At 45.4% G+C, this 14,311-nt stretch overlaps 1 protein-coding gene and 1 pseudogene across 1 annotated transcript in view; one reads left to right on the top strand and one right to left on the bottom strand.

Annotated features, from left to right (window-relative positions):
• Adamtsl3 (ADAMTS like 3) overlaps window positions 1-14,311 on the bottom strand; it is a 204,916-nt gene that overhangs the window by 99,346 nt on the left and 91,259 nt on the right. The window contains exon 9 of the mRNA XM_038313431.2: window positions 938-1,012. Within this exon, the coding sequence (XP_038169359.2) occupies window positions 938-1,012 (75 nt within the window). The remainder of the gene's footprint in view (window positions 1-937; window positions 1,013-14,311) is intronic.
• LOC119803150 lies at window positions 10,270-10,497 on the top strand (annotated as a pseudogene).

Raw genomic sequence — 14,311 nt, 5'->3', positions numbered from 1 at the left:
AGCTAAGGAAGCCTGGGGCTATAGGATGCCATGACAGACAGGATATCTTTCCAGGTCAAAGGTCATTGATGAGGTCTTTAATTGATTTTTTTCCTCCGTTTTAATCCCAAACTTCTGACAGCTCTAGAAGATCCTCGAATCCTTGTACAATTCTGCATACAATTTTATTTTCTCTCTCATGGGAAGATTAAACCCAAATTGATATCCTTTCTACCCATGATTAATAAAAAATAAAATAAAAACACGATTAATAAAAGCTCAGAGAGAGAAATTGGGGTTCAACTTGAAGATCCAAAAATTAAAGCAACCAGCCATTGGCTCTTACATCGACCTCAGTCCAAAATAGAGATCCTGCCTCCAGGAATCTCAGAATGAGACTGTGTCTGAGGACTGTCTCCTCCCATTTTATAATCCTCTCTAGTTCTGGGATTAAAGTCACGCACCACTGGGATTAAAGGCATGTACCGCCCGGTTGCTATGGCAACTAGAGTGCCTCCTGGGATTAAAGATGTGTGTTACCACTGCCTGGCTGTAAGGCTGACCAGTGTGTTTTACTCTCTCAATTCCCAGGCAAGCTTTATTTATTAAAATACAATTGAAATGCCACTACACCACCCTAAAGCATGAGAATAATTCATAGCACACGTATGCGCGCGTGCACACACACATGTGCACACACCATTAATAATCAAAGAAGAAGGAGTGGGAGGGGACACAGGAAGGGTTTGAGAGCATCTGAGACGGGCTGGATGGAGAAAAGGGAGGGAGCAAAGCGATGCATTCCTATTCCAATTCAAAATAAATATTTCCTAGAGACACAGACTGAGTGTACTGGATAGAATTCTCTACCATATGCAAGGAAGTGGGTTTTCATTTTTTTTTGTCTGATGTTGCTTTCAGGAAATTTCATAACACGTTGAGGGGAAATTCTACTTACAGAGACGGGCAGGTCCTTTCACGGTAATTCGCACGCTTCGACTGCCCAAAGGAACAGCGATCACGTTTTCTTCTTCTAGAAAAGAACACAAGACAGAGGTAATGGAAACTCATGTTGAAGCCCCATGAGTGTGAGCGAGTGCAATAAAACCCCGGCAGTTCCTCGGAACATTGAATAACTCTACGGGCAGTGGTTTCGCCTCTGGGTAGAAGCCTGTGAGACCCGAGAGCAAGGACTCACACAGCGTTTGCACACACATTCACGGCAGTGTTGTCTGCAGTAGCCAAAAGGCAGAGGCCAGTGGCCAGCCCCATAATGACTCCTATGCTGTACCTGAAAAAGCAAATTCTGCCGCACGTTCTCACATGGATCAATCGGGAAGAAACTATACTAAGCAATTGTAAAAGGACCCAGAGCCAAGTTCTCACAAGCAGAAAGTAGTTATTTGGTGTGGGAGGAAGAGGGAATAAGGAGTTTTTGCAGAGTGGGTAGAGAACTTCAGGTGCCAATCATTTCTTTTCAGACAGCCTCTCATTAGCACACTAATTAGCACACTAATTAGACTATACTACCTAACCACAGAGCCCCAGGCATCCTCCTGCTTCTGCCTCCTCAGCTCCCGGACTATAAACATATGCCACCACAGCTGGTGTGTTTTATATGGATGTGAGGACTCAACTTAGGTTCCTCACGCTTGCAGGGACCTAATATATCCATCTCCAAAGCCCTTCTCACCACCACTATAGTCATTTTTAAGAGTATGGTTCAGGGGAATCATGGTCATCACCTGTCTCCTGAACTCTATCAAAAGACCCCCCCACACACACACACATGCACACACACACACACATGCGCACACACACACATGCACACACACACATGCACACAAATAAAGTATGTTCTCAAGTGAATGGCTGATTCAGTGCTGAGAGACATATCAATGTGTTGGGTAACCAAAGGAACAAAGGGTTACTTAAAATCAGCCCTATAGATAAAAAACATTTTCTAAAATTCTGCATACATTATACCAGCCTTAGTAACAGCAGGGATAGAATAAACATTCTCAATTCGGTAAAGAACATTACGGACCACGGGATGACTCAGTGGTGAATAGCTAAAATGATTCCCATAGGGGAGAACAAATATTATCATCACCATTATTTTTCCTGTAGATTCCTGTCAATGGGACTAGAAAATAATAATATATGTAAATATATTCTGGAAAAAGATATTAAAAATACCACAGTTATAAAAGAAAAAAATAAATTCAAGAAATATTCTGATATTACACAAATGGCTTTCAAAAATTTTATTATCTAATTATATATTTAAAGATATTTAATGCTATATATATTATGCAAGGATAGTGCATATTATGTTTATGCACAGCATTATGCATTGCAGAATATTACTTTAACTATGTGAAGGTATGTTACATTTGTTTATGTTGCATTTGTTTAATTATGTAAAGATGTGTTGCTGTTTGACCTTGACTAAGGCACCTGACTGGTCTAGTAAAAAGCTGAACAGCCAATAGCTAGGCAGAAGAGGGATAGGTGGGGCTGATGGGCAGAGAGATAAGTAGGAGAAGGAATCTGGGTTTGAAGAAGAGAGAATGAAGGAGAAAAAAGGGGAGATGCTTGGCCTAGCTTGCTAGGCAGTCACCAGACAGACAGACAGACACGAAGTAAGATGTACAGGTGAAAGAAAGGTAAAAAGTCCCAGGCAAAAAGTAGATGAAGAGAAACAGGTTATTTTAAGTTTAAAACGCTAGCTAGAAACAAGCCTAAGCTAAGGCTGAGAAGTCCTAACTAATAAGTCTCCATGTCACACGTCAGGGGCTGGTGGTCAGAGAAAGACTGCTACACTTATGCATGGGTGTAGGCATGCAAGCAAGCATAACATAAGATAATGCAATAGCAGTGAGCATGCTCGCCAGCAGGCTGGGCCTGCAGACACTACTTCCACTCCAAAGAATGAGGCTTTTTAGAGAGCCAATCACAGTTTGAGTCAAAAAATAAACACTCCACCATCATGGTGACATCATGGTGACAGCGACTTCGAGAACTCAAGGATGCTCTTAAAGACAACTGAGTCAGGTTGAAAGGATTTGTAAGTTAACCCCAAAGGTCCTCAATGAGACAATCTGAACATTATTAAGAGCAATACTTACAGTAAAGCTAGTCACACAAAATCCATTGAAATCAGTGAGTTCCAACACTGGAGAGAGGTCCTGTTAGCTACGGGCAGAGCATGCTAGGAACCAGTCTCATTTCTAAATTCGGCAGAGAACGGAGAAAAGGAAAATGCATGTATGCCTTTCCATACAGACCTCTCTGCAGGGGGACCAGACGGTTGATGGGAGGATGTCTTTCTAAGGGAGTGTGTGATGTCTCTCTCATGGGAGTGTGTGAGCATGTAAACGAGGAATAGGTAGAATGTGATCACATGACAGGCCTTCAGCAACTACAGAGCCACAAGAAAAAAGATACAGCGAGCTTCCTGACACGATTCCTTAGGAACTGCAGACATCAGCTCTAAGGAACTCTCCCGAGCAGACCTGAACACAGGGAGGTCTTTAGGCAGAGTCGCCGATCTCACACAAAGAGGATACAAGACAGCCCGTGTTGAGCCTGTATTGAAATACAGCATAGAGAACAGAGACTGGATGATACATGATGATTTTCTTCAACAAGAAAATGTCAAGAGGAAAGAAGAAAAGAGCAAGTGCTAACCCCTTAAAAGATAGCAAAGCCAGGCATGGTGGCAGATGCCTTTTAATCCCAGCCCTCACTCCGGAAGCAGAGGCAGGTGAATTTCTCTGAGTTCAAGGCTAGCCTGGTCTACAGAGTTCCAGGACAGCCAGGGCTACGTAGTGAGACCCTGTCTCAAAAAACAAGAAGAGAAAGATTCCAAAGAGACCCGAGGAAATTTCTGGTGTTATTTGATAACTAATTTGAAGAGATAAGAAAACAGCAACAACAGCAAACCAAACAAGCGATGGAGTAAGAACTTCTGCAAAGGAGACAATGGGCAAGCATTGCAGTGACCGGCATTTCCAAAACCCTGGAAATTAACCAACGGCTTGCAAAAGTCTGGACAGTAATTACTCCAGAAAAACACAGGGTAAGACGAACAAAGACTCTGGGATATCAATTTGTTTATTTTTATTTTCCCCGTTTTCTACGCCCATGGTAACCTTCTTAAAAAGTCTTTAACCTGAGTGAGGGCCAGCAGCTTGCCAGACCCTGCATGAGTTGAAGTGGGTTTGGAGCACCTTAAAAGCCCAGTTCCCAGTGGTCATTACTTGGCTTGTGTGGTAGTTTCCTGGAAGACCCCACTCACGAAACTGCCTGAACCTGACCTGTGAGTCTGCTGGTACAAATAGCCTCCCCATGGGAGATTAATCAAAACAATCAAAGATTGTTTAAAATCAAGGCTATATTAGGTCACTGGCAAATACCAAAAGCCCTCAGTGGAAGACCTGGAAAAACAATGTCCAATATATTCCTGGGAGTGGGTGGCCATATATATGTAGGGCAGCCATAAGTATGTAGCACAGCCATAAGTATGTAGGGCAGCCATATATATGTAGGGGTGTCATGTGTGTAGGGTAGCCATATGCACATAAGGCAGCTAAATGTTTGTAAGGTGGCCATATGTTTGTAGGGATGCATGTTTGCCCAGAAAGGTCCATGAGTTCTCATCTGTTAACCCTGAAGCAGAGTGAAGGTTAAAACAAAGTTGCCAATTATCTGATTGCCTGTTGGAAACACACACCCCACATATGCACATGCGTGCATGCACACACACACACACACACACACACACACACACAGAGAGAGAGAGAGAGAGAGAGAGAGAGAGAGAGAGAGACAGACAGACAGACAGACAGACAGACAGACAGAGACAAAATTTCAAAATATATGACAATAGAGAAAATAATCAGACACATCTAGAATGTTAAGCATTCTCTGGGACAACTCAAAAGAACACTTTAAAAGTCAATTGCTAAGTGTCTTTCAGTCATTTGAGATTCTTCTGTTTAGAATTCTCTATTTAGTTCTGTACCCCATTTTTAATTGGATTATTTGGAATTTTGATGACCAGTTGCTTGAATTCTTTATAAATTTTGGAGATCAGTCCTCTATCTGATGTGGGGTTGGTGAAGATCTTTTCAGTCAGCTGTCATTTTGTCTTGTTGACTATGTCCTTTGCTTTACAGAAGCTTCTCAGTTTCAGGAGGTCCCATTTATTAATTGTTTCTCTCAGTGTCTGTGCTACTGGGGTTATATTTAGGAAGTGTTCTCCTGTGCCCATGCATTGAAGGCTATTTCCCAGTTTCTCATCTATCAAGTTCAGTTTAAAAAAAAAAAACTCACCTGCTTGCTGTCTGCCTTTACAGCCTCCCCAGCCCCTTACCCCTCTGAGGAATTAATTCTCCCTTATGTTGAGAATTTGGTGCCTGGGTGTTTCAGGTACTGACTCTGGTGAGGATGAACCTCCCTTATAACTCCTGCCTAGAAGGACCCACTAATGTGATCACCAGGTAGTTTCTTAGACTATGATTGATCCCATGACCTGTTGACTATTTTTGTTTCCTTGCCAGGACAGTCTGAACTTTCAGAAAAAAAAATACGTGGCAAATTATATATAACAGAAACAGTTTTAAAATGGATTTTTTTTTAACACACAAAACAAAAACTTCCTTTGAATAATAATAAAAAACCTATTGGAGCAGATCCGTTGGAGGGAATAGTGCCCCTACAAATGTAGGCTGTAGTATCTTTGAGAAGGGTGCCTGTCACCAGCTGCCACACTTTTATGTAAAACTATGCAAGCCAGAGGCCCTACCAGTTTATGCAGGGTGGGGGTGGAGCAGGGTCCCTGGGTCTCCCACTGTGCTACTCTCAGAGTGACTACAAAGGGAACAGGAGAGGTTAGAACAGGGTAGAGGGGGGTGACAGCATTTTATAAGGGGGATCCTTCTTCAGAACTTAATATCTTCATATTCTAGGGAAAGTAATTTATACCTTGAAAGTTTTCTAAACCAGAATCCTTTGTTTCAGCGAGCAACCTGTCTGTCTCAGTCTCCGATACACTAAAAAGTTAGCACATAGACACATGGATACAGGGGCCAGAAAAGAAAACCGAGAATTAAACCCACACAGCCACGGCTGCCTGGCTTTGTTGTTTGTTTGACAAAAATATACATTGGTTGAGAAAAAGCATTTTCAGGAGATGGTTCTGGGAAAACTGGATGCTCTCCTGTACCTTTTCATCCCCTCTCTCCTCCCTTAAGATCTTGCCCTCCCCTTTCCATCCTCTGTCCCCCTTTCTATTTTCAACACACACGCGCACACACACACACACACACACACACACACTGCCACCACCACCACCAATTTCATCCTCTGTTTGAATCACCAGGAAACCTGCTGCAGTTTCCTGTTCAGCCTCAGGGATCTGGCCCCAGTAGGGCAGGTGGGAACCAGAGGGTCTGATTGGCAGTCCCAAGGGCTGATGTTGTACCATAAGACCCAATGGGTCCAATAGCGAGGGCACATTCAAGGTCATGTGGGGTGGAGGGGGAGGCCCGATGTCATCGCAAATGCTTTTCAGAACGTTATCTTTACTGACTTGTCTGAGCATCAAGGCCTGACCAAGGATGAACCCTGTGAGGCAGAAGCATGGGGGGTGGGAAGCAGAGCCTGAGGACCTAAAGAAAGACTTTAAAGGGCCTTCAGGTGGCGCTATAAGGGGACTGTTAAGAGTTCCAGAAGACCCTTTCCATGCTGAGGAGCAGGCTGAGGCTGAGGCTGGGGTAGCCGCGGGAGGGAGGCTCTGATCTGCAGAATGAGCGATGATGAAAATGTAGACGCAGCCTATGTAAACAACGTCTCAAACACTCGGCAGGAGAGGTCGGTAAAGGATTTGGGCAGGAATGGAGGCCGGTATGCTTGAAAGAAGTTTCTTGATATAGCCGTAAAAGAAATGAATGATGAAAACACATTTCACATAAACATGAAATTATACACTCATACAGTTGGATATGCACATATGTACCCATAGACATGGATACAGGCACACATTTTAAAAATTATCCTTTAAAGATGGGAGAGACCTGGTCCCATGAAGCCCTGACGGGAAAGGGAGGGGAGATAAAGGAGAGGGCCTGAAGGGTGGAGTGAGGTCTCTGAGGAAACGGAGGGGCTGGAGTCCAGAGCCCAGATGGAGGCCTTAATTAGCCTTGGAAAGGAAGGCAGCCTTGTGTCTCTGCACAGGGAGGGGAGGAACTGGAGCAGCTGCAGGGCGAGGCCTCTGCTGTTGGTTTCTGGGTTTTATTGGGATTGTCCCCACCCCCGGTACTCTTTGGAACCTAAACTACAATCACCTTTTATTGATTTTATTTATTCATATCTTTTTCAGTACCGGAAATTGAACTGAGGGTCTTCCGCATTTTGAGGAAAGCGTGCTTGTCTACCGCTTAGCTAGGTCCCCAGTCTTCCCCTTTTTATTCAGAGACAAGCTCTCACTGAGTCGTCGGGGCTGTCCCTCAACTCATGCGACATCCAAGACTAGCTTAGAGCTTGCAATCTTCCTGCCTCAGCCTCCTGAGTAGCAGGAATTATTGGACCACGCCATCAGGTCTAGCTTTGCAGTTGGGTTTTGATGTATATACCATCCTTAAAGTACACTTCTTCACGTAGACCTGCGTATCTTAGTTTCCCTGTAGGAAATACCTGTAGTCAGAAAGGCTGTGTTTTGGCTCGTGGATTTGGAGGCCCTGTTGCCTTGGACCTGTGGTGAGTGAGGCGCATCAAGATACTGAGGACACAAGCCGGGCGGTGGTGGTGCACGCCTTTAATCCCAGCACTCGGGAGGCAGAGGCAGGCGGATCTCTGTGAGTTTGAGGCCAGCCTGGTCTACAAGAGCTAGTTCCAGGACAGGCTCTAAAAAAGCTGCAGAGAAACCCTGTCTCGAAAAACCAAAAAAAAAAAAAAAAAAAAGATACTGAGGACACAGTGGAATAAAACGGCTCAACTCCTGGCAGCTGGGAAGCAGGGAGAAGATCCCGGGGCCCCAGCATCCCTTCCAATAGCAGGACCCAGAGCGAGGCACAGTGCTATGCGCCTGTAATCTCAGCCATAGGGATGCTGAGTGTGGCATGGCAGGCTACACAGTGAGATTCTGTCCCAAGAAAAAAGCAGAGTTGTGACTCCTAACCTACTCCACTAGGCCCCACCCCCTAAAGATGCCAATATCTCCCAGTAGCTACAGCCAGAGGCTGGTAACCAAGCCTGGTGTACTCTGGGGCGGGGTAGGGGTGGGGCGTATGACAGTTGAGATTCAAACCGTACTACTGAGGTTTGATACACAGCTAGCCGGACAGACAGATGTAGTGGCACTTGATACATACATCTTAGATTGTTGACGGATATAAAGCATTTGTTCTCGCTGCTTACTACCTATAAGCTGTTCACTCTGGCATAAGCTTTGTGTCCCGTGGTTTGTTTGTCCTGTCTGTTAGGATGGGCAACTTCTCGGACTCCTGGCAAACTCTCCCTGGGTCCGGTGCTAGCCTAGAGCTTGGGATCGGGCTGAAGCAAGGGCTAGTATAAGAAAAGCAAAACCAGGCTCGGGGAGGCCTCTCTCTGATGCCTCTCGCACCGTGGGCACCCAAATGAAGGTGCCAAGCAAGTCTGGGGCACTATCAAGTCCTACCCATCCCATCGTGGCACACTCGAGTGGCTGAAGGGTGCCCCACCGACCAGAGGCCTCCTCTGTGCTCCAAACCATCATATCGATGGCAAGAAGCCCACATCTGGGAACACTCAGATTTGGAGGTGGTGATGGCGGCCAATGGTTCCTGTGGGACACTGATTATTTTGGAATTCTTCCCAAACCTCCTCACTGATACTTGTCCTGTGATATCCTCCACACTGCGCCATCTTCCAGGGCTTTTTCATCTCATTCTTTAGGTGGGAATCTGCATCATTTTTACTCCACAAACTCTAAAGAGAGGTCATAATCCCCGACTTTGGAGCCCAGCAACGTGGGCTGGAACGGCAGCTGCTTAGCCTAAAACTGGCGCATGGCCCAGGACAAGTGGCTTACCTCCACTGTCTCAGACCCACCCGTGAAATCTGAAGGCTATTTGCGCTGGGAAGTTGCCTTCGGTGTCCACCAAGCAATAATGACGAAAGGTTCATCAGAGAACCTGCTGACACCGAAAGCTGGGGGGAGGTTAGGCATGTGCCGTGCTCCCAGGCACCAGGCTAAGTAACGTGAGATGAGCCACCATGTTTGCACTAGTGAAAATCTACCCTTGCAATGCAGAACAGTAAATCCGTTCGTGTTCCAGTGTTTTGCCCAATATCACGGAGCTCCTAAACCAGAAACCCAGGGTTTGGACCACAAACTCCACCCATAACCGTTCTTCTGAGAGCCCAGCTTCCCTTGTGCACCAGAGTTCACTACAGATGTTTCTCACAGCACCAGTGTTTGATTTTAGAATCACTATCAACTTATGATTGAGCTTGCTGCTACTGGTTCACAAACACGCGCGCACACACACATGTGCACACACACACACACACACACTCGCATGCACACATGCACATGTACCTGCACATGCACACACAGAGATCATTCTCAAACCCAACCCTTCCCTGTTACTGTTTTTCAATCTCTAGTTTCTTGTTGTGGATCATGGCTTTGCTAAGTCATAAGATACACAGGAAACAGACCTGGGTGTGGTGGTGTACACTTATAATCCCAGTGTTTTGGAGGCAAGAGGGTCAGGAGTTTACATCATTCTCAGATACATAAGACCTTGTTGCAAAAAAAAGACATATAGAAAAATATTGTCCTTATAATTTTAAGAATTTAATAAGCATCATCTGTAACTTCCCCCAGACTGTAATATATATCAAATTGCTTATTTTCACTAAGTCCAACTAGAACTATGTCATATATTTTTATTATTTTGTTTTTAAATAAATAATTTAAGATAACACAAGAAAAGTGCATTCCAAGGACCCTCATGTTAGCAACATCTCCATTTTCCTATTCTCTCTCTCTCTCTCTCTCTCTCTCTCTCTCTCTGTGTGTGTGTGTGTGTGTGTATGTTTGGTCTTGTCAACTTGGCACAGACCTAGACATCTGGGAAGAGGGAGTTTTAATTGAGAAAATACCTTTTCAAGATGGCCTGTAGGCAAGTCTGTGGTGCATTTTATTTATTAATGATTGGCACATGAGGGCCCAGCTCACTGTGGGTGGTGCCATCCCTGATCAGGTGGTCCTGAGTTATATTAGAAGTCAGGTCCACAATCGCTTCTCGGCCTTTTGGCTAAGATCAAGTGTAGGATCAAGCAGGTCCAGAAAGTCAGTGAGAGCCCTGGGGAGCAAGCAAGAGAGAAGCATTCCTCCATGGCTTCTTTTTTTTTTTCTTTCTTTTTTTTTTTTTTTTTTGGTTTTTCGAGACAGGGTTTCTCTGCAGCTTTTTTAGAGCCTGTCCTGGAACTAGCTCTTGTAGACCAGGCTGGCCTCGAACTCACAGAGATCCGCCTGCCTCTGCCTCCCGAGTGCTGGGATTAAAGGCGTGCGCCACCACCGCCCAGCTCCTCCATGGCTTCTATAACGGCTCCTGCTTCCAGGTTCCTGCCTTGAGTCCCCGTCCTGACTTTCCTCAGTGATGGAGTGTGACTTGAGAATTGTAGGATGAAACACTCTTTCCTCCATAAGCTGCTTTTGGTCATGGTGTTTCAACACAGCAACAGAAACCCCGAGACACCCCTCCTCTATATTTTCTTTCTATTACCTAAATGCACACACACACACACACACACACACACACACACACACGGATATCATATACGAACACAACATACATACCATTCAAAGAATATACAAGTTTCTTTTATCAGGAAGAAAGGTATCTGGATAGATACTAGTGTATCTAGTTAGAACCTATAAAACTGAAAATAATATGCTTGCCTTTACACGGAGCTAGCAAGTACGAAGACGTTTGTCATCTGAAAGAGCATTGTGGTTGGTTATGCACCCCACCCCCCCCCCCCCCCTGCATGACCTCAACTACCTGGCATGGCTTACACTAACAGTAGCACCTTCTGTCACACGGCGAAGAGTGGAGCAGATGGCTTTTCAGAACTACAGTCATGAAATCTGTTTCGAATTCAGCCGTCACTCTGTCGTGCAGTAGCTGGTTGTGTTGTACGGGAGAGAGTCAGCGAATAGATGCCCATATTCTAAAGCTGCAGGAGATTTCCCAGCTCTTTTACCACAAATGGAGATAGGAGAAATGAAACGAGCCAACCAGCTAAAGCAGGAAAAAGGAGAACAAGAGGCAGATGGCATCAAAGGAGGTAGGAATTCAGCAAGGATTGGATTCAACGAGAGCAACCAGCTGCAAGCCAGGAGTGGATTCCTCTCTGCCATGCCTGGAGACACATTCTCTCACGACACCCTGAGCCCTAAGGCTACATCACATCAAAGGAAGTCAAGCATTGCAGAGTCCCTGGCCTCTGTGCCAGTGTGCTTTAAGCCTGAAGACATATTTGTTTACTGGCTAGAAATGCCTTTACCTCAAAAGAGCGAGGCAACCGGCAGTGCGTCTAGTCAAATGCGTGTTGACGCTTACCCCCATGGCCAACTGAGCTTCAGGCATTAAGGCGGGGGCCTGTGATGTCCAACCTCCACTCAGATGGCCCACAAAATCCTACTGTGTCCTTCTTTTCTGCCTGAATGTGGCATCTGAGAAATTAAAAGTCTGGCAAGAATCAACTTGTCAGTTGCCTCGAGTGGAGAAACTGAGGCTGATAATCAGAAGTCTTAGCCAGAGGTGCATAGCAATCACCCAGGAAGTCTGGGGGTATATCTGACCCCCTGACCCACCCCCATGAAGATGTAAAATTGTAAGACAGAGCTGAGGAGTCTAAGGCAGGACAAACTGGACAGGCCATCCTGATCTGCATGATGGTTAAGGACTCTTGAAGCTGGGCTCCACCAAGGAGGAATGGGGTGGGTAGGTGGAGGCAGCCATACCCATGTCTATTCCTGTTTCCGTTCTCGTCCCCGCCACTCTAAATCTTGGGTTTTGCCTCGTGCTCACTCGGCTGTCTCCTCAGGATAGTCTGGGAGAGCATCTAAGCACACAGACCTGAAGCCAAACTGTTCTAGCTACTTAGGAGTCGTGAACCCTAAAGCGAGGCACTTCATTCTCTTGAGATAATCTCTCCATTTGTCAGATGGAGAGGCATGGTGGTAGGTGCCTGATAGCAGGAGATCAGAACATTCAGGAAAAAAATTGTGCTTGGCACAAAATAGACATGCAACCACTACCACCACCACCAGCAGCAGCAGCACCACCACCACCTCCACCACCAGCAGCAGCAGCAGCAGCAGCAGCAGCAGCAACACCCTGACAACTATTACTACTGATTAGACCCAGCTTTCATCTCTGTGGTGGATGTCAGGATTCCCGGGTGGGTGCTGGGAGTTGCGGGGTTTCGGTTTCATTCAGAGCCCTTGGGGATTGCTGCTACGCAGTTGGTGGTCCATCCAAGTCAAAACAACATCCTCTCTCTGAGAGTGCACCAGGTCCCAGGGGTTGGACTAGGTGTGTGAAGGGGACTGAAGGAAGGAACTCACACACCGAGAAGGGAGTTCGTATACTAAGAAAAAGCCTAGCTCACAGCTATTGACAGTGAACCGTACGAGTACAAACGTAACCAAGGAGATTTCAGGACCAAAAAGCAACTTCACACCAACTCACTTCGGTGGGGCAAAGAAATGTTCCAGGCTCTTCAAGCCATCTCTATGAAATCTTTTCATTAAAATTTTGGAAAACTATTTCATATTACATGTTAAGTCTCATTTCTCCAACCCCTATTCAATCCCAAAGTCTAATTTTAAAAGCAATGAATAAGCTATAGTTATATTTTTAAGAATTCCAGCCCTAGAAAAAGTCTCCGAACTCCCCTGTGCTAACGCTGTAGATGAAAAGAGCCAAGGCCCCAGTCAGTGAAGCAACTTGCCTGTGCTCACGACTTTGTTGGCAGCCAAGCTGAGGTTATTATAACGCTCTTTGGCATCTAGGCGAAGCCTATTGCACAACATCATTCAGCACCACTGAAATCATAGCAGGAAGCAGAACCACGCCTGGCTCAGTGTAGACACTCATTAGTTCTGTGTTAATTGAGCTCCGAGGGTGTGCTTGATACTGGCCCAGCGCTAGGAATAAACTGGACATCATGACACGTGTGATGCTGACTCTTGTGAAGCCTCGCTAGTCTGAGGGGCAAGTTAAACACAGAGGAAAGGAAGAACCTTTCTGCAGCCAAAGGCTAAGCAGGAACTAAACAAAAGAGAAGGGTTGGCTTCAGGCAGATTGTCTGAATGCCTGTCTGAGACGCGGCCCGACCCAAAGAGTGAGAACCAGATAGCCATGCTAAGAAACTGAATCAAGAATATTCCAGGACATGAGTGGGCTGGTGCAAGAGAGAATGCACCAAGGTAGAAATGCCCCTTGGCATTCTAGAGTCTTCCAGAAACCCAGTGTGGTTGTACATTAAGATGCGAGAGGCAAATGGCAGCACAGGACACTACGGAAGTCAGATGGCACAGGCTTTGGGAAGGGCTGGGCATCTTACCAAAAGTGCAATAGTATTTCACAAACACGTGTGAAGTTTGTGGTCTACCTGCTTTGCCGTGGACACATAACCTATGATAACGTTTCTCAGCAAGATCCACCTGCCACTTTTCTCTCTCTCCATGAGAAGCTTGAAGATAAACAGAAACATGACACTAAGCCAGCAAGAACTAACTTTGAATTGCCAGTTCCGCGCTATTTGTTTTGTGCCATGGGTAGGTTCTATGAATGATAAGGGTCATGTCACTAAAAATGGCAATGCGAGGGATGGGGTGGGGTGGGGTGGAGTGGGAGGGGGGTGTTGGAGAGACAGTTCCGTCCTAAAGAACACTGCTGCTTTTGTGCAGAGCTTGCATAGAGCTACTGCACCCACGTGGTACAGCCACCCACAGTTTTAGATTCAGGAGATCCAGTGTCCTCTTCTGAGGGCCTGGGTTTGATTCCTAGAGCCCACATGGCGGCACACATTAATCTCTAACTCCAGATCCAAGGGATCTGGCATCCTTTTCTGATCTCTGTGTGAACTGCATGTATGTTGTGCCCAGATATGCATGCAGTCAAAACTCCCCATATACATAAACTACTTTTTTAATTTAAAAAATAACTCAGTATTTAAAAATAAGCAAACAAAAACCAAAAATTACTTTGTACATGTATAGAATTTTTAGTCAATTAAAATGTCATTCATTTGAATTTTTAAG

This window comes from Arvicola amphibius, chromosome 12 (genome assembly GCF_903992535.2).
Source record: "Arvicola amphibius chromosome 12, mArvAmp1.2, whole genome shotgun sequence".
NCBI classification, from domain to species: Eukaryota; Metazoa; Chordata; class Mammalia; order Rodentia; family Cricetidae; genus Arvicola; species Arvicola amphibius.
This window is presented reverse-complemented; position numbering and strand designations above follow the sequence as displayed.